This window comes from Zonotrichia leucophrys, chromosome 2 (assembly GCF_028769735.1).
Source record: "Zonotrichia leucophrys gambelii isolate GWCS_2022_RI chromosome 2, RI_Zleu_2.0, whole genome shotgun sequence".
In the NCBI taxonomy this organism is placed as follows: Eukaryota; Metazoa; Chordata; class Aves; order Passeriformes; family Passerellidae; genus Zonotrichia; species Zonotrichia leucophrys.
The window spans coordinates 138,914,574-138,935,590 of record NC_088171.1 but is presented as its reverse complement, the minus strand read 5'-3'; the positions used below and the strand labels follow the sequence as shown (position 1 = coordinate 138,935,590).

The 21,017-nt window shown below is 33.6% G+C and overlaps 1 protein-coding gene across 5 annotated transcripts in view; it reads right to left on the bottom strand.

Annotated features, from left to right (window-relative positions):
* Positions 1-21,017, bottom strand: part of CSMD3 (CUB and Sushi multiple domains 3) — a 593,532-nt gene that overhangs the window by 38,673 nt on the left and 533,842 nt on the right. For all 5 annotated transcript variants that reach the window (XM_064706591.1, XM_064706593.1, XM_064706594.1 and 2 more), the window contains 6 exons: positions 16,590-16,763; positions 15,068-15,241; positions 11,475-11,660; positions 8,335-8,508; positions 2,598-2,780; positions 862-1,038 (listed from right to left, as the gene is read on the bottom strand). In XM_064706591.1, coding sequence (XP_064562661.1) covers positions 862-1,038; positions 2,598-2,780; positions 8,335-8,508; positions 11,475-11,660; positions 15,068-15,241; positions 16,590-16,763 — 1,068 coding nt within the window. The remainder of the gene's footprint in view (positions 1-861; positions 1,039-2,597; positions 2,781-8,334; positions 8,509-11,474; positions 11,661-15,067; positions 15,242-16,589; positions 16,764-21,017) is intronic.

The following is a 21,017-nucleotide window of genomic DNA, read 5'->3' as shown; positions in this document are numbered from 1 at the left end:
TAAATAAACAAAAATACTGGGCTCTCTCTCAGGCTTTATGACTGCAAAAATTCATTTAAGATGGATTTAACAAGAAGTTGTATGATCTAGCTTTTGGCTTCTATTTGAGTTGCTCTAAGTGTGTTCAAAATTTAAAAACAGTTTGCTATACCTCTGATGAGGATATGTTTCTTGAAAATGATAGGCAGTCTCATGCATCACATAAATGTAAAATTTTCATAATTGCTACTAAAAGATGAACTAGGACATGTAATAAAGAAGGAACAGATGGGCTTGAAAATAAAGTGTTGCAAAGTGCTCATTATAAATGTTAGAGATGCTGTAATAGCTTCTGTTAGTTGGGTAGCCAAAGGAGTTTTAAGGTTAATGAAGAGGCCAAACAGAAGATGGTATGTCAAAATGGGACAACAGTTTAAACCTTGGAGTCACTATGAAAAGAATCCTCAAGTGTTCATTACAAGGTTTTTATTTTCTACTCTCTGGAAGAACAGAATATTATACTGCTAATTTTTCAAGATGAAGTAAAGCAACTAAGATAAAAATGTCTGGATATGTCATATCACAAAACATAAATAAGATTGAACATACATACTGGTAAAGAATTAAACAAGCTAGATTATGTAACCATACAACTCTCTTAAACTGAAACAGCAGTCTACACATTTTACTATACTCTGCCTTTAAAAAACCATATTCTTCATATTTGCATAGCATCATATTTTTATTTAGCATACAAAATTATGTAGGAAGTAATGCAAGAAAAAGCTGAAAATATATTGTCATGAGACTTCTATATTTTACTTTATTTATTACTTTCAGAGGAGAGGAAAAACAAAATTAGTCACTAGAAATGTGTCTTACTTGTGCAGTTTGGCAAGGATCCAGACCATGTTCCATTGGCAGTGCATTGTCTTACAGATGATCCAGAAAGAATGTATCCTTCCAAGCATGAATAAATTACTGAATTGGAGAATGTAGTCCCATCAATACGAAGAACTTTTCCATTAGCAGTTGTTCCTGGATTACCACACTGCACAGCTGTAAAGGAAAATGTGGAATATTTTCAAAATGTAGTAAAGATGATTTCTGAAATGGGAAAACATGGAGCAGGAACAATCCTTCTTCCAGCAGTGCTGCTTGGTAGAAATCCATTCTGTTGTCCTTAAAAATGTAAGTTTCACCATCTACTGATAAGGCACATTGTACAGTAAAAAATTGTGTGCACGAATTACTATTTTTTCCCCTTGGGTTTGTAGAGAAACAAAACGTACAAATTTAGCTTTATAATCTGCATTAGTGAAAAGATAGTTTAGCTGCAAAGAAAACCCCTTCCAATTGTAAAAAAAAAAAATCTTTTCGATAATTATATTTGTAGATTTAATTTGAATCATGTGTTTCTAGCATAAACAAAATATAATCTTTCTAATTCAAAGCATTGAATGGAGTCAACATCACAGGGAGGTGGAATCCTGCTCTATCCCAGTTCGTTAATGTTCAACTTGGGAATTTGAATGTGTCCTTCTTATGTGATTACATATATGTACATTTAGTCTATATGACCTAAACTAGAACAATATACCTGTGCATGCATTACCAACACCTACATTTTTCTGTGAACTATATTTATCATTTCAAGAAAGAAATATCATCAAAACTATCTTAAAATGTATAAGAGCTGATTTATTTCTGTAATAGATAAGGTCAAAATAGCAGATGGTAGAGTTGGGCAAAGCATATCCCTTTCAATACTAGCAAAATAGACATATATATACATATACACACAAATATATATATTATATTTTCAATGTAGTGTAAATTTTATAATCATTCAGCAGAAAGGATATTACAAGACCAGTTTATGAAACAAGTTTTTAAAACTAAATTACTTGTTCATACAGTTACCACAGTCAGCAGTGATAAAGTAGAAATTAAGAGTACACGTTCTCAAATTATTTCCTTCTTTTCAAGACACTTTGTTTTGCAAAAGAATCTTTTGGGAATTATTTTCCTATTCTGAAGCAAGGTAAACTAGGCAATAAATGAGTCTTCAGAAATATCCTTTTATAGCTTTCTTTTATAATAATTTCTACCTTGAAATTTTCAGAATTGTATTTTACAAATAGACTTGTTTCAGTATTTTGTTTTCTATTGAAAAAAGCAAAGTCAACAGTATTAATAAATGAAATTTTAAGTCAACCATTTATACATAGATGAATAAACCTAAAGAAATCCTGACACTGAAATTTTCCTAAAACTGGGGTTTTTGTCTGAAATTAACATGGTATATGGTCGTTATTAAAGGTCAGGTTATGCTGAGATTTTTAAGTGAAAGAATATTAATCAAAAAATTGAGTTCTAAAGGCTTATTTTTTTCCCTCAAAACCTGTAAACATGCTTTACAATGGGTGCCAGGAACTGGTTTCAAATTTTTTCACCTGATATCAAGCCACTGCTATAGTGCAAAACTTATTTGAAAAAATTTTTCAGTCCAAAATAACTGCAACCTGTTCACAACAGAAAGCTGGCAATGCAAAATTGGTTTTCTGATCAACAGTATTAAAAACACAGCTAAAAAATTAAGTACATCTTTGATTTACCTTTGCACTCAGGTTGTCTTCCTGTCCAGCTTCCATTTGACAAACATGTTCTTTCCTCTGAGCCATGCAAGATATATCCAATATCACAGCTGAAATGTATCGTGCTTTTAATTTTAAAATTGTTTTCTTCCCTAGACCCGTGGCCTGGGATACCTGGATCACCACAAGAACCAGCTGTATCACCTAGATTTTAGAGTACAAAGATTAGAATACTTATAAAATATTATTATTATTCTGCATTTATAAAGCATGTCCATATGTATTTATAAATAAGTTCATAAATATATATTTTTAAATCCCCATATATATCAGTGGGTGTGAGTCCCTATAAATGCAAAATTACTTGATCTTCCACTAATTTTTTCTACTTATCTTATAGTATTGCAGAAGAAGAATTATAATTTTCACAAATTCCCCTAATACCATGCTAAAATTTTGATAACAGAATTATCAAATAAATAGGGGGGGAAAGACAAGCACAAAACCTTGTGAATTTTTCATTTTAAAATAAGGAATTCTGACGAAAACTAAAGTCCTGATTGCAAAGACAATTTTCTTGTGTATAACTAGTGTTCATAAAATATTTCTTAGTTTTATGGTATCACCAGACTTGGAACAGACATGAAGAATTTTCCTGCATTCTAGAAATGTTGGAACATCATGTGAAAACTGTCCAATAGCTAAAATCTCCCTCAGATATAAATGTTTCAGAAAATTCTAAGATAGAAGGTTAATGGTAAGCAAGTTTGTATTTATATACAAATAAATTAATAATGTTAAATGCTATCTGCTGTATATAAATGTTAGAAAAATCAACACAGTAATAATGATAACAATAAAAAGTAATAATAATATCAAAGATTATACATCTAAGTCTTAATAAGAACTTTTAGGAAGTTCTAGGTAACACATGAACATCAGCTCATTCATTTGAATCTTTTAATGTTTACTTAGAATCATCTACTTTATTTTTTGGAGAACTTTAAGATAGTTTTCTATGTGAAAAGAGATTAAGGTATATTATATTCCTGAGTTTCAATACTGAAGAGTTGAATTCTAGAATTCTTGGAGCTCCATTGTTCTGGTTTCTTCCTCATAGCCCATCTGTTTTTCTAACAACTTGCAAATAAAATTAAGGTTTTCTAGACAAAAAATATGCCAAACATATCAATATTTTTGAGAGAAAATTTTCATTACTTTGTAGTTAGTTACGATATTTTAAATAAAAATGAAATATTTCAAGAATCAGGTAGAAAAAATAAATCCTACTATGTATATAATCTGTCATGCAGATTTTCTGGGGTATGTCTAAGCTTAAATAGAAGTAATAGGAGCAATTTTTACAAAGAAATGGTAAACAGATTTGCAAACTCTAAATAGGCAGAAGACCAAAAGTGACAAACTCACTGGAGATGGGTTCTATGGGAAGTTATCACTCTGGAGTCTTACATGCAGAGAAAAACAAGTGTAAGTGCTCTGCTGCCTTACTTGGCACTGTGTATGTTTTAAAAATGCTGTTGGGAGGCAACAGTTGGACACAACTCTCTACTGACAAAAGCATGTTCAGAACTGAATAGTGAAGGCAGAAGAGTAGAAGTAGCTTCCTCTGCTTGGAAAACTATGGTGCATCAGCAAATATTTGGTTTAGTCCATTATGTCTAAGAAGTAAATGGTACTATGTATTTAATTTATTTCATAAATAACAAATACACTCAAGTAAGTAAAAGGGTTATCTGTCTGCTTCAAAATCCCAGGCTGAGCAGTTAGGCTGTTGTCTGTTTACCCATTTGATTATATGACACAGATCAGTAAAGCAGATTGCCAGCCCTATTTAAAAAGAAATTGCAAATAGTCCCAAATTATAGCAAAAAAATTTTATAAGCTTTAAAAATAATTTATGTCCAAGGTACTTAGGTGACTTAACAACCCTCTAGTTTGAAAAAAAGTCTGCTTCATGTTTTTTGAAATCATTAAAAAAAATTGATTCATAGATCAAGGGTGTTTTTTGTTGTTTTGGGAATCTGTAGTTTGCATTTTCCAGTAGTATTTAGTTAGACTCTGATAAAATTGGAACAGGGCCTACTCATCTTTCTACATTTGCAGTCTCCATAATAACAGCTCAGTTTTTGGCAAGTTATTTAACATTATGCCTAAAAGAATTTTATGTTGAAAAAAGGAAAATAGGTTATTTGCTATGCCAAACAGAAATCACATATTCTTCTTCTAAGGGAAATCATGTGTTCTTTTCTAACGCCTAATTATTACTATGGATTATTAGACTTTTTATTTTAGGAAGGTTAACCACCAGCTCCTTTGATTGAAGGTTACAGAAATAATTTTTCTAAATGACTAATCACATCAGATGTGATGGAATCAAAGAACCACAGAATAAGCTGAGTTGGAAGTGACCCACAAGGATCACCGAGTCCGGGTGCCAGCCCTGCACAGCCCCATCCCCAAGAGTCACACACACCGTGTGCCTCAGAGCATTGTCCAAGCCCTTCTTGAGCTCTGTCAGGCTGGAGCTGTGACCGCTGCCCTGGGGAGCCTGTTCAGTGCCCAGCCATCCTCTGGGTGAAGAACCTTTAGCGAATATCCAACCTCAGCCTCCCCTGACACAGCTTCAGGCCATTCCCTTGGGTCCTGCCGCTGCCCACCACAGAGATCAGTGCCTGTCCCTCCTCTTCCCCTCATGAGAAAGCCGTAGACTGTGATGATGTCTAAGAGAACGTATTGTTATTACCTCATGCAGACTCAACTAAATTGTTTTTACAGTTAGTTATGAGCCATCCTTCACTCACATGTGTAACAAATTCTCAGTTGACATTTAATCTTGATGAAATGGAGGATATTTAGACTATTTACAACCCTTGCTGCACTTATGAGGAATTCTACATTGCAAAAAATTTCTGACTGCATCTGATATGCATATGATGATTGAAAAGTGTTTATGAATGCCAGTATATATCAATGGGACAGGAAAATTCCTTCTAGCATAATGTCATGTGACAAGAAACTGTCATAAGGATGATACAAAATTTAGTAACCTTATGTTCACTGATCTAGTGTTTTCTTTTTAAATTCTTTTTCATATACTAAAAGGACAAGTGTGCTGCATATTTTCTCAGTTAAATATTCTATATTTTATATTATGAATAATGTAAACAAACACGCAAATTTCAAAGTTTTAATATGCATTAATATGAAGAAACCAGTTTAAGGTTAATAATAAAAGCTGATGATTTAACATATTTTAGATGCAAAATATAGAAATTCTCTATCATGAACTGCAAATTATCATTATAAGAGAAATATTTCAGTATTAAACTTTGAAGAGAAAATCTCAAAATTTTTCAAAGAACTATAGTTGGGTACAGTAACAGTAAAGAAAAAAAATAGATTTATTCTGTAGAATTTGATTCATTATGGTTAACATTCAAAAGTTCCTCTGCCAAGGAATTTTTTAAATGCATTTAAAAACATTAGAAACATTAATTAGATCTGATTAGAGTTCCCTATGTGTAGGTAGAAAAACAATTTAAAAAATTTCATGAATCTCACTCATAATATCCTGAGATATTTCAACACTTCTTTAATTTAATATGAGAAATACTATAGAATAGCCCTATTTCCAGTAGGGCTGCTTTCATATTTTCATGTGTATTTTTAGGTTATATTCCTTGATATTTTTGTCTATTTATTAAATTAAATTTGAAATTCACAATTTAGATTTTTAATATTTTATTATTAATACTATGGAAAACTACAACAAGTAGCCTTAGATTTGATCTAAAGAGTATATTTCCCCCAAAACAAATATGAGTTCCTTCTAGCTGTAAAACCACTTTTTATTTAAATAGTTCCAATTTGCAAATACTTAAATATATCATTATTTTTTAAATAAGATTATTTTGCATTAAAGTATGATTTCTAGTGCATATCTTTAAAATTATAGATTATAAGATTATAATTTTCTTCACTGTGACAAATTTCCTTCTGCTTTGTTAATAGAAAGTTTAAGGATTAAATTAGGTTTGCATTTTTCTAAGTTTTGTCACATTCTAGGTTCTTGAGAGGTTGCAGGAGAAGGTTCAGATACTGAAAAATTCTTCCAACACTTTAGAATTTAATGCAATATTTTAACCAAGAAGTTCTATTTTAATATTTCATATTATTTTCAACTATGTCTGTGCCTTGGGGTGTAAAATTTGGTATCCTGAAACTGCAGCTGATAATCAGTTTATAACTGATTACACTGAAGAGGCAAGAGCAGGAGAGGAAAAAAAAAAAACAAAACCAAAAAGATTTAGAATATGTGAGACCTCCACCTGGACTACTGTATCCATTTCTGAGGTTTCCAATACAACAGAAACCAAGAACTCTTAGAGTAAGTCCAGAGGAATTCAATAAATATGATCGGAGGGCTGGGACACCTCTGCTGTGCAACAAGGCTGAGAGAATTTGGGCTGCTCAACCTGAAGAAAGGAAGGCTTCCAGAAGACCCCATTGTGGCCTTTCAATACATAAAATATAGAATGAAGATGTACAGTGGCTTTTTATCAAGGTCTGTGGTGACAGGAGAAGAGGGGAAAATTTTAAACTGAAAGAGGCTAAGTTTAGTTTGGGCATAAAGCAGACATTTCTTACAATGTGTGCAGTGAGTCACTGGAAAGAGGCTGGACTAGATGATTTGTAAAGATCCTTCTGACTTCCACCATTCTCTGATGCTATTATTTACTAATACTCTAAAGAAGCTTGGATTTTGAATGTGAAACTAGTAGAGCATAGTCAGTCTTGCACATCAGTTATTTTTCACTTCTAGTTTTGGCATAGATCTAATCTAAGTGAAAACATGACAATTATTTTCTTATTATTTTCTGCCATTTGACATGTCAAAGTTCTCTGAATTGCATGGGTTTAAATAAGATTCAAAAATCCTCTGATTTCTTCAATTAAATTATTAAACATATGCAGGACAAGAAAGAACGTCCACCAGTATTTACTGAGAATTAAAACTGCTAACATGGTTAACCTTCATCACAGTATTTGTTTACATAGTCTGCAATAACAGAAGGGATTTAATCAAATCCCAAATTAGTGTGTGACTTGGATTTCTGTTTTTCACTTGATCACTTCTCTTAAAGTGAATCAAAATGAAGTTTTGAAATACAATATTCCTAAGCAAAAAGTTATTCAGAAAACATATCTTGACTTTATTGAGGGCTAAACTGTTACAAGGATTAGATAGTGTTCCTCCAAAAACTGAGTACCCTGTCTTGAAATTATGTGGAGCCTACCTGGCCTTATTATACAGATGAATGCATTACACAATCAAGTTATATCTGAGGTGTCATCAAGCCAGTAGACATTTGCAAGTTGAAAAAAAAAAATATAAGAAAATTAACTCATCATCTTGAAGAGACAATGCTGCAAGATTTCACTGTGGAAATAAACACTATTGCCAGAAATCACATCAAATATATTTTCAAAGCGAACTGTTTAACAGTCAACTGAATGTGAAATTTCTTGTTCATGTTAAGTGCCACCAGGAAAGTCTACTTCTTCCCAATTATTTTCTTGCTAATACTTTATGCTTACTTTGGTTTTACTTTTTACTTCTACTGAGTTGGTAATTCAGCTTCATACATGATTTTTCAGATTTTTAAATGGCCTTCTGAAAAAATCAAAATATATTTAAAACCACTTCAGGATACAGTCATTAATTCACAAATATTACCTGAGCAGTGAGGAAGAGATCCACTCCAGTGTCCATTTAACTGACACGTGCGAGACGCCTGCCCCAAGAGCGACCGCCTCCCCGTGCAGGTGTAATGAACAGTGGAACCAAAGGTGTATTTATCTCCTGACAGGACTGCGTTCGGAGGAACTCCAGGATGTCCACAGTCAATCACTACAATGCATAATTATTGGAGATAAAAGAAGGTTATTATCACTGATCATTCAATTTTTAGTTTTCATTTTTACAACTGCGCACATAAACTTTGTGAAGGGGTTAACATTTTTAGGGTTTGCAGGAAGGGTTCAGAAGATCAAGGGATTAGAATGCAAAATATGCTTCAGACCAAAAGCTATGAAAGAAATGTTTGGAGGTGTCAAAAAAAGATATTTTAGATACATATATAGATGTTCAAAACCACTCATTCACTAAGTTGACCTTTATGTCATGAACATGTACACACACCTTATACTCTTCAGAGAAAAATTACAGGAACACAGTACCTGCCAAAGTCACTGCTGTGGTAGTGAATATGCAGAAATTCATCCCTCTTTTAATAATTCAGGACAAGGAGTTAATTGAAAAGCAAGTTAAATAAATCAAGTTTGGGAAATGTAAAAAAAAATTCATAAACCAAAATTTCATAAATCAATCCACTATGTACACAAAATGAATTTAGGCCTGATGTTTGATTTCTTATCTTACATCTGTCCATGGTATGTAGACTGTCTTTGCCAGAGATAGTTGTATTTATGTACCATGAAGCCCACAAATTAGGCCTGCAAATATTAATGTAGTAGAATCAGCTGCTAAATCATACAACTGTAGTTTTTATGAAAATTTCATCACATTAAATACTATTTTCAGTTGGACTTTTTTATTATAGAAAAATACAGATCAGAAGCCTGATCAGGGTCAAGGATGTGTTCAATTCCATGACATTTCAGATGCATGCAACAGTACCATGATTGTACAATACAGCATAAGACCAAAGTCATATATGGCAATTTTTCTTTCTTAAATTATTATTATGGTCTTAGAGCTTTAATTTATGTATATACTGATTCACATTTAATGACATGTTCTCCCAAAGGTCCAACCTCCACAGTGCAGAACCTTCCTGAAAGGATCACAAAAGATTTAGGAATGTGGTGAGCTATTGACCAACTTTGATTCCTGTGTAGTGTTGCTGACCCCTGTGACTGTTCTGCTTCGAGGACTTTGAGTAAAACAGCCAGAAAAGTCAACTTCATATAACAAGCACTTGTTGTTAGAGTGTTATTTTTTTAATCAATTGCTTCTAACTAAAATCTACTATCAGTTATGGATAATTGCTGAGAATGAAAACTTGGAACATCATCAAGAACAAGGCATGTTGGTCATGCAGGCTTCAACAAGATGAGACCTTTATCCTCTGAAGAACATTCACAGTTTTTTAGAATATTTTGTTATCTGTAGTATTCATGATTGATTCTTTTGACCTATTCAGATGTCATACAGAACATAGTTAATTTCATACTGGTACCTTACAGATTCCATCTTTGGGCTTTCCTGTACACACTTTCCTGTTTACATTTATATCTAGAAGGCTTGGATCCCTGATAATTGACTTTAAAATTATAGCACCCTTTATATAACCCTTTATATGATTATGCATTCTACAAAATCTAATTTGATATTAATGTTTTCAGGCTGGGATTTCATATGAGAAGTTGATTGAATTTCTTTTTTTTTCAAATACTAACTAATTTTCTTCTTTTCTATTTACCACACTCATTAAAACAAAACCAAAAACAACAAAAAAAATCTCTATATCTAATCTAAACAAACTCTTTTTAGTTTAAAGCATTATTCCTTGTGCTATCAATACACACCATTGTAAAGAGTTTCATTCCAGCAATAATTTGAAAAACACTCCAGAAACTCTTAAAAAGGCTCTTAAAAACTTTTGGTAAGCTTATGATTACAAAATATCATGGATACCACTTAGGTAGAATTCATTGGCCCCTCTATGAAAATGACACAAATAAAGCAGAAAATGCCCTTTCAAAAGTATATAAATCCCTTTTATTCCCAAAGCTCTTTTAAAAGAAGAATAAAGGCTGCATTATTAAATTACTTGTGACAATTCAGATAAAAAATTACTAAGAGATTAAAATACAAATGTAGAAGGAAAAAAATCTTTGCAACTTCACCTTTAAATTATTTTCTCTTTCTAGATACTTTACTATTAAGGAATATTTCTCTTTTTGAAAAGGTAATGTTGCCTTTAAATTTAACTTGTGACCAACAGACACTTTGTTTTAGGTTTAACTGTGACTTGCAATCAAGCTACTTATCCCATCAAAGAAAGGGACAAATTCCATAACTGAAATTTTTATCACTAATAAGAAAAAAAGGTTATTTTATTCTTATTTTATCACCTCTTATACAGAGGTGATAGTTGAACTAGTGAAGCCTCCTGAGAACAAATAGCTTCAGTATTGCAAGTATCAGTCCATGATTTCTGAATAAGTAACCTTTAGGCTGTTTTCCTTTTAGAAAAGAAGCCTTTCTCAGTGAAAAATGTTGATCCTAAACGAAACCCTTTTCACAGACTAATAGAGAATCAGGTAAATCAATGTCTCAGCCAATTAAAAGTCTAAGAAACATCTCTGGCTATATCTGCATCACAGTTAGAAAGTAGTTCATGACAAAGTAGAATAAAAATAACCTACTTGTGTTGATGCAGTTGCCTTAGTGAATAGGTTGAGTATGATGCTCAGGTACCTCTGTTAGTGTGGCAAACTGAGGACACTGTCCAGAGGACATCTTAGGTGTTCTACAGTGCTGTCACTGGTGAAGTCAATGGACAGGTTTTGACCTTGCATATCTGCTATCAGGGATTATTATGCTGGAGCATTCAGAGATGTTTGTTTGGCTATTGCATTTCATAAGTTTTCTATGTTATTTGCTACATACAAGAGTAATATAACTGCTATTTCAGCAGCTACTGAGACCCTCCATCCAAACCACACACACACAAATGTATATAAATGTGAATTTTATAATTGCTGTCATGAGACTGATGAAAATGCCGTGTAAAATAGTACCTCGTCTAGTCCACATTCCTTGTAGAAGCAAACTCATTATCTACTTACTAATGCATTCAGGTAGAGGTTTGTCCCAGTGGCCATTTGGTTGGCAAATTAAAACTGAAGAGCCAAACAAAAAATATCCAGGATTGCAGTCATAAAATACCACTGTGCCATACGTGAAATTTCCATGTTCAATTTTACTTTCTCTTATAGAATTTGCAGGAATTCCAGGATCAGAACAATTGACCACTAAAAAGAAAAAGAGCACAGACTTGAGAGCCATAATAATACAGTCTCCTAAAATGGTCTCCTATTCTTTGCATGAGAAATATCCAATGTGTTGCTCGTTTTATATACCCTAACTTTTTATATAATGGTAGTCAATTAGGAAGAAGAACTGAAACGACAAAAATGCTAAAGCCAGAAGATGTTAAACCCAGAGCAAATAAAAAGAAATGCTTCTTTAGAGTGTGATAATACTGTAAAATTATTGGCCACTAAAAGTTACTGAACATACCAATAAAATGAATTTACATTCCTGTCTTGAAACACACTATTGTCCACAAATAGAAATGTATTTTGGGGCTAGATGTGATTTTGGTCTAACACACACAGAAATGCAAACATACTTATGTTCCTATACCAACATTTTGATAATGGATCACCTTTGAGACAGATGTTTTGAGCTAAAGTGTACAAGGTCAGTTAGTTAAGACTGTGGTGAACCTGACAGAATAAGAACATATCCCAACAAGTGGGTAAGAGCTTTTAAAAATAGAGGTCAAGTTTAATGGTTAAGAATACTGCTGAATTTTTGAGTTCTTAGAACTTTAAAAGTTATATTTTTGAAAATTTCTGAATATGGATTTTTTCCCCCTTTTTTGTGTCTTACAGTTACCCATGAGTTCAGTATAATACTTATTTTGGGGGTCATAAAGATTATTTTAACAGTTTTCATATGGTTTCCTGTGGTCAAGAAAACACATCATCACTTATTCAAAGTGAATAATTTTGTTTTTCTAGAAAACCAAAGTTCCCATAAAAATTACTATCCCCATATCCTTATAATCAATTGCATGTTTATATACATGCACTTGCACACACCTATGTGCAAATCTATATATCTGCATGTGTATTCAGGTGGAATTTCCTTTGCATCAATTCCTATCCATCCTTTTGCATCTCATCTTTTTACTTGGCACCACCAAGAGGAGCCTGGCTCCATCCTCTTGACACTCTCCCTTCAGTTCCTGACAGTGATGAAGTCCCCTCTCAGTCACCTCTCCCCAAGAGTGAACAGGCCCAGCTCCCTCAGCCTGTCCTTGTAAGAGAGATGCTCCAGTCCCTAATAATCTCTGTAGCACTCAGCTGAGCACACTCCAGGTTCTCCAGATGCTCCTGACGAGGGCTCAGTAGTGGGGTGGGATCACCTCCCTCGACTGCTGGCAATGCTCTTCCCAATGCACATCAGGACAACACTGGCCTTCATGGCCACACGGGCACTGCTGGGCTTGTGGGCAGTTTGCTGTCCACCAGGACCCCCAGGTCCTTCTCTGCAGAGCTGCTTTCCACCCCCAGCCTGCCTTGGTGCATGGGGTTACTGGGGTCACTCTTCTTTCCCCAGGTACAGGACCATGCATTCATGTTTATTGGATTTCAGAGATAAATATGCACGGATATCTGTATATGAAATTATTAAAATATGCTGAAAAGCTCTGTAAATTGCAAAGAAAAACTGGTATTGCCAGATGCAATTCAAGATCCTTTTTCCTACCTAAATCATTTAATGTAGTCATTTTATGGCTCATGTCCTCTCTAGCCACTATTCTAAATTTTTTTGCCTGCTTGTGTGCTTCTTCTAGCAGGTCTCAAATATTGATACTATAAGCCTAGAAAACATACCTTTTCCAAGGACAGAAATAGCTTTCTGCTTGTATTTGACTTCTTTAACAGTAAAGGACAGAACAATTTGTTAGCTACATTGATGGTCAATATTGAATATTTTTCTTTTCCTGGAGGAAAGCCTGAGCTACATTTCTGTCTTTTTTTCTGCTTATCTCCCAGCAAGGATCATTGAAGTCCAGCTCCTGACCCTGCACAGGACAGCCCTAAGAATCACACCATGGGCCTGAGATTGTTGTCCATGTTCCTGTTACTAAGCATATATTTAAAGTAACGAAAAGAATTTATTCATTATTCAGGAGTAGTGAGTACTTGAAACAAAATACAAGGAACTTCAACCATTTCAATAGTTTGACACAATTATTATGGTTGGCTAAGAAGCTAGATATTTAATAAAGTTGTTTATAGTACAACAGCAAGTGCCCTGAATTTACATGAAAAAATTATGGGACAAAAGGAAAGACTTCACAACAGTGTGCAGCCTTTCTATAATATTGCACTTTTGGTAGTTTACAAATATGCAAGGTAACATTTTATTATTATTTAACTTCAAAGTAAATAAAACAAAATCACATTAGAATGGATTTCACTGCACATTGCTGACATGATTAATGATGTCCAACACAAGATTAGTACTTACTGGTTTTAAAAATCTCTCCTAAAACCAATATACAATTTCAGGACTGTGTAAAGTTTCAAAGAGCAACCTGAACAACTTATTCACCAATCCCTAAATGCCAATAAGCTGTCAGCACTTTGGCACTCTGCAATACGAGAATACCAAAGTGACTGATAGCAACTGGATTGAAAATGAGATTAAGCAGGTACCCTAAACACACAATACATGTTTAGTACTGTAAATTTAGAAAATAATGTCTTCTCATCAACAAAGAGTTCCTTGGAAATTTAAGTTCTGTAAACTATTTGGCAGTATCTCTTAGGGGAAGGCAATCAAATAAAAGTGAAGAACACCTATTGAAAAGAAAATACAGTCAATAAAACTTCTATAAAAATACGTTATTTAGTTTATGCACAGATAAAAATACAGAGAAGCTGCTGAGAAGATGCTGAAGAACACTCATTAGAATTTCTGCATATGTACATGCAAGCTACAGCAAAAAGTACATTTTTCTAAATAAAACAAATTATTTACAAACACATCAAAATTTTAAAAAGATAAGGATGACAAAAAATCTGGCTAAAACTGTTTATGAAAAATTAAAGAGGACTAATAACATACTATTATTTTCCTAAGTGAAAGAATTATTTTTCTAAGTGAAAGAATATCTAGAAGCATTGAGAAGAACACAAATGGACAGCATTAATAAATTAGAAGAGCAATTTTCAAAGTCAATTGTGAAGCACCAATGGAAATGTAAAAGGAAGAAAAGTAGCTTTTCTTATGTGTCTGCTAGAACTATATTGTCTAAAAATGCAGAGAAAATTATTTCAGGCTTTAAGCTCTTAATTATCTCTCCATAATTTTGCTTCAGTAACTTGTAGAGACAACTTTTTAAAATGCAATACAGTCTACAGACACATAAGAAAGTTTCTCTGCAACTGTTATCCTGGCAACCCGACTGTAAAAAATCATAGCATCAGAAAAAGTCTTAAATAAGAACATTATTATGTTAGTTAATCAGTCTCTCTGTTGATGAGAAAGGAATCACTTTATCTTGTGTTCCTTTACCTTCTGTTTATTTTTCAGCTTTAATTTTACAACATTTAGTAACCTGTAAATGCTGCTTTCTTACCTTTGCATATAGGGGGCGAGTGGCTCCACTGCCTATTAGCTTGGCACTGAGCTTTGGTTGGTCCTTGCATAACATACCCAGTATTACAGGAAAATGTCACAACATCATTGAAGTTGAAACCATTTCCACTTGTTCTTCCATAAATAGGACTACCAGGGTGGCCACAGCTCACAGCTAGCATAGCACCAGTCAAAAAAAAAAGAACCAAAACCATACCAAGATGTTATCGCTTTTCATTATTTATTATACAATAGATAATAATGATATATTAGTATTTTCAAGTTTTGATATTATAAGATACTGCATATTTTCCATGATGTATTAATGTTCAAGAACTTAATTAAATTTTTAAGTAAACTGAAAAGAATTTGACATGCAGTAATGAAAGCAAATGAAGAAAACTGTTCTGAAGAAGCAGGAGAAAAGAAAGCACTAGATTTTCATTATGTATAGTCTGAAATTGAAAGGAAATATTTCACTGCCTTAGTTCCTCAGGAATTATTTCTTACAAATTTGTCTTATTATCAACTCAATATTTTATCTTTGTGGCCTAAATACTTAGTGAAGCTATAAATTTATGACTTTCTTTTTTGAAAATACCCCAGAACTATTGGCACAGTGAAATTTTTCTAATGTTTATAAAAAATCCATCTAAAGAAGGTAAAGTTTATTTTCTGTGCCTACAAAAACCAGACGAAAGAAAAGTAAGGAAATCGGACACAAATTAATATTCTCAAAATGATCCAAAAACACTTAGCAAATATTTTCTTCTATTTTGTAACAACTGTTGGAAAAAAAAAGGTTAATCAGTAATTCAAAATAAATATTTTAAAATGACAGAACAAATGAATTAACATTGTGTGTTATGACTTGGCATTAAGAGAATTTCAGCTTCAAGGATAGGATATTTAGAGGCAGATTTATACAGTTTCAATACACTAATATTACCTGCAAAAATACTGGTAATTTACTTTAAAGTGCTTAGAGAAATCTCAAATTTTCCTAAATTAAATACATAATTTGATGTTATTACCTAAAGTCTTTCATGTAATGGCTTATCATGAGAAAGAAATCTCATTAACAAAGCACAATATTCACTCAAAAGAACACCAAAACCACAAATCAAAGTAACAGCACCTCTGAGAGGAAGAAGGAAAAAAATTTGGTAAACATTTCAATCTGCAGTGTTGACAGTTTACCCCAACAGTATTTACATATCCAACTGAAAGAGTGAAATTAAATACACATTTAATGTTTCCAAAAGCCACTACAGGTCATAAAGCCATTTTCAAATTTGAGTAGTGGCATTCATAAATCCTATCACTTCCTGAAGAATTTTCACATCCAAAACAGAAGGTATTCAGTCACCAAAAACAGGCAGTGGACATTTTATGTGACAACACTTAACTTCACCCGATAGCTGAATCACAGATTTTATGTGTCCCCATATTTTGAGGACCATTCAACCCTCATCTTGTTACTCCTGTAACATCAATCAGAATGTGCTGCCATGCTTACTTACGCACACAGGATGGAAGTTGGCCAGACCAGTTGTGATCCTGTTGGCAGATTCTTACAGAAGAGCCAATCAACCGAAAACCAGGACTGCACTGGTAAACAACTGTGTCTCTATAGCCATAATTTTCTCCTATTACTTGTCCATTGACTATAAGATCTGGGATACCACAGTGACCAGCTAGATTTATGTGTAGTAAAGAAAAAAGAAAAAAAAAGAAAAAAATATCAGTAAATATGTCATATAAACTTTAAATAAACCTCCTCAACTAAAACAAAGAAATGCTGAATATCTTTTAAGGTTTTTTATTGACCTAATTCAAAGCTTTATTTTTATCAGCTTGGTGAAAACTGTAATCATGCATATGTATAGCAATGTGTAGCTACTGATGATGTAGCAAAGAGATTAAATGTCATATATATAATAAAATTTCCTTTAAAAATATGAATAATTCCTTTTTATTGCAACATGTAAAAATATGTATTATTTACCTTAGTAATATTTTGATTATGATTAAATGAATAATGTAGCATTAAAAGATCATGCATTTAACTAAACAGAAAAATTCTACATAAATAAAAATAATACAAATATTACACATATCAATCCATGTGGGCATTATAAATATAGCTTTTTTACAATAAAAATAAAAGAATTAACGTGAACAATTTATTTCTGGAATTTGACTCTCTGTTATGTTTTCCATTCTTTCTCTCCTTCCCAGTGGAATTCCAAAGAGATTAACATTCTTTGGTTGAAGGCAGTCAGCACAACAGCTGCCAAATCTTACAGCAGCCAAATGGCAACCAAAAATCTGCCTATGCCTAGGCCTAATCTTTTACTCTGTATTGTCAAAATATGAGAATTATTGCATTTTCATTATGAAAGTCATAAAGAGACATTTAGCCTACAGAGAGACTGAGGAAAAAAATAACAAACTGTGTAGTTGCTATTTTTCATAATGAATTCTGGAAAATGGGCACTGTGATTCAGCAAAAAATGTGGTTAGAGGAAATTCTTCTAAAAATGGTTGACTTCATGAAGACTGTGACATTTGGTAGAGAATTCACTGCCAAAAGAAGAGTAAGACAAGAAAGAAAAAAAAAAAAAAAAGAGCAGTGTTTCAGCTAGTACTTTTTAGGGATAAAACCCAAACCTCCAGCCACTCAAACTCCTCTGCTCTCCTTTTGTCTTCTAATCTTCCCCAAATAGCCCCCACAAACAAATCTACACAGCATGGAATTGCTGATAAGAAAAGACATACAGAACCAATATGGTTTGGACGGTTTTATCCTTTGAAATTTTAAATGCTTCTAATATCCTGATGTATTTTTCTACATTTTACCTCATTCATTTGAGACTAGAAATTTAAAAAAAGAAAAGAAGATAAAATGTTACATTTTCATACAATCAGAATTTACCAATTCAGTATTAGTAGTATATGAACCTCCACATATATTAGATTGATGACTCCAATTTGACTTCTGTGTACTTATCAGGAGTCCAAGCCTGGTAGTATTCAAAGCTATATTAACCCTTCTTTGTTCCCTCCCTGTTTCCCTCAGTCTTATATTAAAAACAAGTATACATTAAATTTATGTTTTCTAGGATATGATGGCATAACATCTTTTTGTCAGAGTATTCCTTGTCAGAGTATTTTTGTCAGAGTATTGCTTGATTTTCCAAGAAATTCATAATCCATTCAGCATGTAGTAGACTTTTTTGAACATGCTCCAGAGGAACTAATTTCCCTATCCTCTCATATTTCTGACTATAAACAGGGCTAACCAGATGAGGAATAAAAACTGAGTTGTAAAAGATTAGTTTCTATCAAAATCCAACCAGGCAGTCTGCAGTGATTCAGATCATGCTCAAGGAAATATTTTTCAAGTTGCATTTAATTAAAATATATGGCTTGGTTCCTAATTAAGAATTTAGTGTTGCTTTATGGCAGAGTGGAAGCAGAATACTTCACCAGAAAGGTTAATCTCTGTTTCCTGTGCAGAGAGAATAAAACTGAAGTAATCCAACATGTGAGGCAACTGAGATCACAGTACAGTTTCTGCAACTTTACAAAGCCTATAACTTCAACAGGTGAAAATTCATTACAAATCATCTATATGTCTTGCAGTAATATCCCTGTCTCACTCCAGAAAATTTAAAGTAATTTAAAAATCCCATCCTCTTAGTCTAATTCCTTTCATTGTCATAAACCTCTCAGACCCTAGTTTTGACTTATTTGACTTTTGAGTTTCTTTTTTCTTTATTTACTTCTTTTCCTTCAGCTGTCTTCAACATATACTATATACAAGGAGAGGGTTGGTGGATGTTGCCTACCTGAAATTCAGCAAAGAATTCAACACCATTTCCCACAGCCTTTTCCTGCACAAAAGGGCAAGATACAGATTGGGTATGTGGTCTTCAAGATGGGTAGGGAATGGGTTAAGGGCCTGCACTAAAAGGGTGGTGATCAAAGGTTTGCACTCAGGTTGGAAATCTATCACAACAGGGTTCCCTAAGGATCAGTAATAGGCCTCATGACATTGAATATCTTCATAAATTATCTGGATGATGGGATTGAAAGCAGCCTCACCAAGTTGCTGAGGACACCAGACTGAGGTGAGGTGAGGCAGAAGAGATATCTTACAGAAAGATCTGGGCAAGCTGGAAGAGCAAGTGAGAAAGAACTGTCTGAGGTTAACAAAACCATTTGCAAGACTCTGCCCCTGGGATGACAGAACCAAAGAGCCCAGAACAGGCCATGATCTGCGTGCTGGCTGGGGAGCAGTGTCACTGAAAGGCTCCTGAGGGTCTTGGTGGACAAGAAGCTGACTGTGAGTCAGCAGTGTGGCTGCAACAGTGAAAGCAGAATGGATCCTGGGCTGCATCTGCAGAAACACTATTAGCAGTGGTAGAAATGTGATCATCCCACTCTATCCACTGCTTGCCAGGCTGCACATGAAAGATGCAGAAGGATTCAGACAGACTGCAAAGGCAGGTCATGAAAATAACCAAAGGCTGAAAAACCTCTCCTATGAGGAAAGGATAAAGGCATTAACTCCTGGAGAAGAGAAGGCTCAGGCGGGGTGGGGCTCATCACAGCATTCCAGTACTTAGAGAGAGGCTAGGAAAATATTGGACGCTTTCTCTTCACATGGAGTCACATGGAGAGGAGGAGGAGCAATGGGTGCAAGCTGCACTGGGAAAGGTTTCATCATGACATAAGAAAGAATTCTTTTGACAGTAAGAACAAGCATTCCCCAGAACAATCTATTCAGAGATGTGATGGGAGTCTACATCACTGGATGTCTTCAAAATAGGACTAAACAGGTTGCTAGGTAATCCCAGCTCCCTTTGCCATGAAATGTTGGATCAGATGATTTTTCAAATTCCCTTCCAACCTGGGCTGTTCTATGAGTCTGGTACTTCAAATCCCTCTGTCTTGATTATTTCCTCCCACTCTGTGTAACAGTTATACCTTTGGAGAGCTAACGATATTGCATGGCTGATTGTGAACTTCCCACTACTAGTGATGAAACATGATTTTAAAGCAGTAGAGACTACTTCTATCCCTATTTAAGATTTCTAAACTGAGAAATAAACCTGAATTAATTAAGAATATTATAATGCAGTGTTATAAAACTGTACTTCTGTCATAACAGAATTCTAAATCAATCAGTGAAAATGTTAAGTAAGTAAACATCATTTAAAAACAGGATATACCAGACTTGTGACACATTTTTTATCTCAAATCTAAAAAAGAGATTCAAACAAACAAACAAACAAACAAACAAAACATGGGGATTTGGAGGATTTTTTGCCAGTTTTTACTCTGCTGTCCAGAGGAAGTTTAGTGTTACTGAGGGATATATAAAAAATATTAAAACCAAACCAAACAAAAAAGAAAAAAGGTAAAAAAATCCCAAAACCAAAACAATCCAATACTCCAAAATTATGGGTTCAGCATTATTTGTTTTATTTTCAAAAAAAAAAAAAAAACAAACCAAAACCTGACAATTGTCATGTAGGTGGATGTGGTAAGCAGTTCACTATGTTTGCTATGAAAATTCTAAATAATGGTCTACATAGTTCCTGTTAAGAGACTGTTGGAGAACTTTACTAGAATTTCCACTGATTCATGAAAATAGGTAAACTCCAAAAGGTCAAAAAAAGTTAGAGAGTCATTAGTATTTTCCAGAATTTTTATTCTTTGCTTTATTTTCCCACTCTATTTTACAACCATAGAGATGCTCTCTGCCAGAGGAAATTAGGACCTCAACTTATAATTGCAGCTATCATTACTTCACCAATATCAAGAGGGAAAAAAAAGCATAGAGGAAGAAAAAACAAAACAACTCTCAAATCATCAAAAAACCTCTATCATTATCTACACCTGTATTTGGAAGAGCAATTATTACTTAACTTCAATTCTAT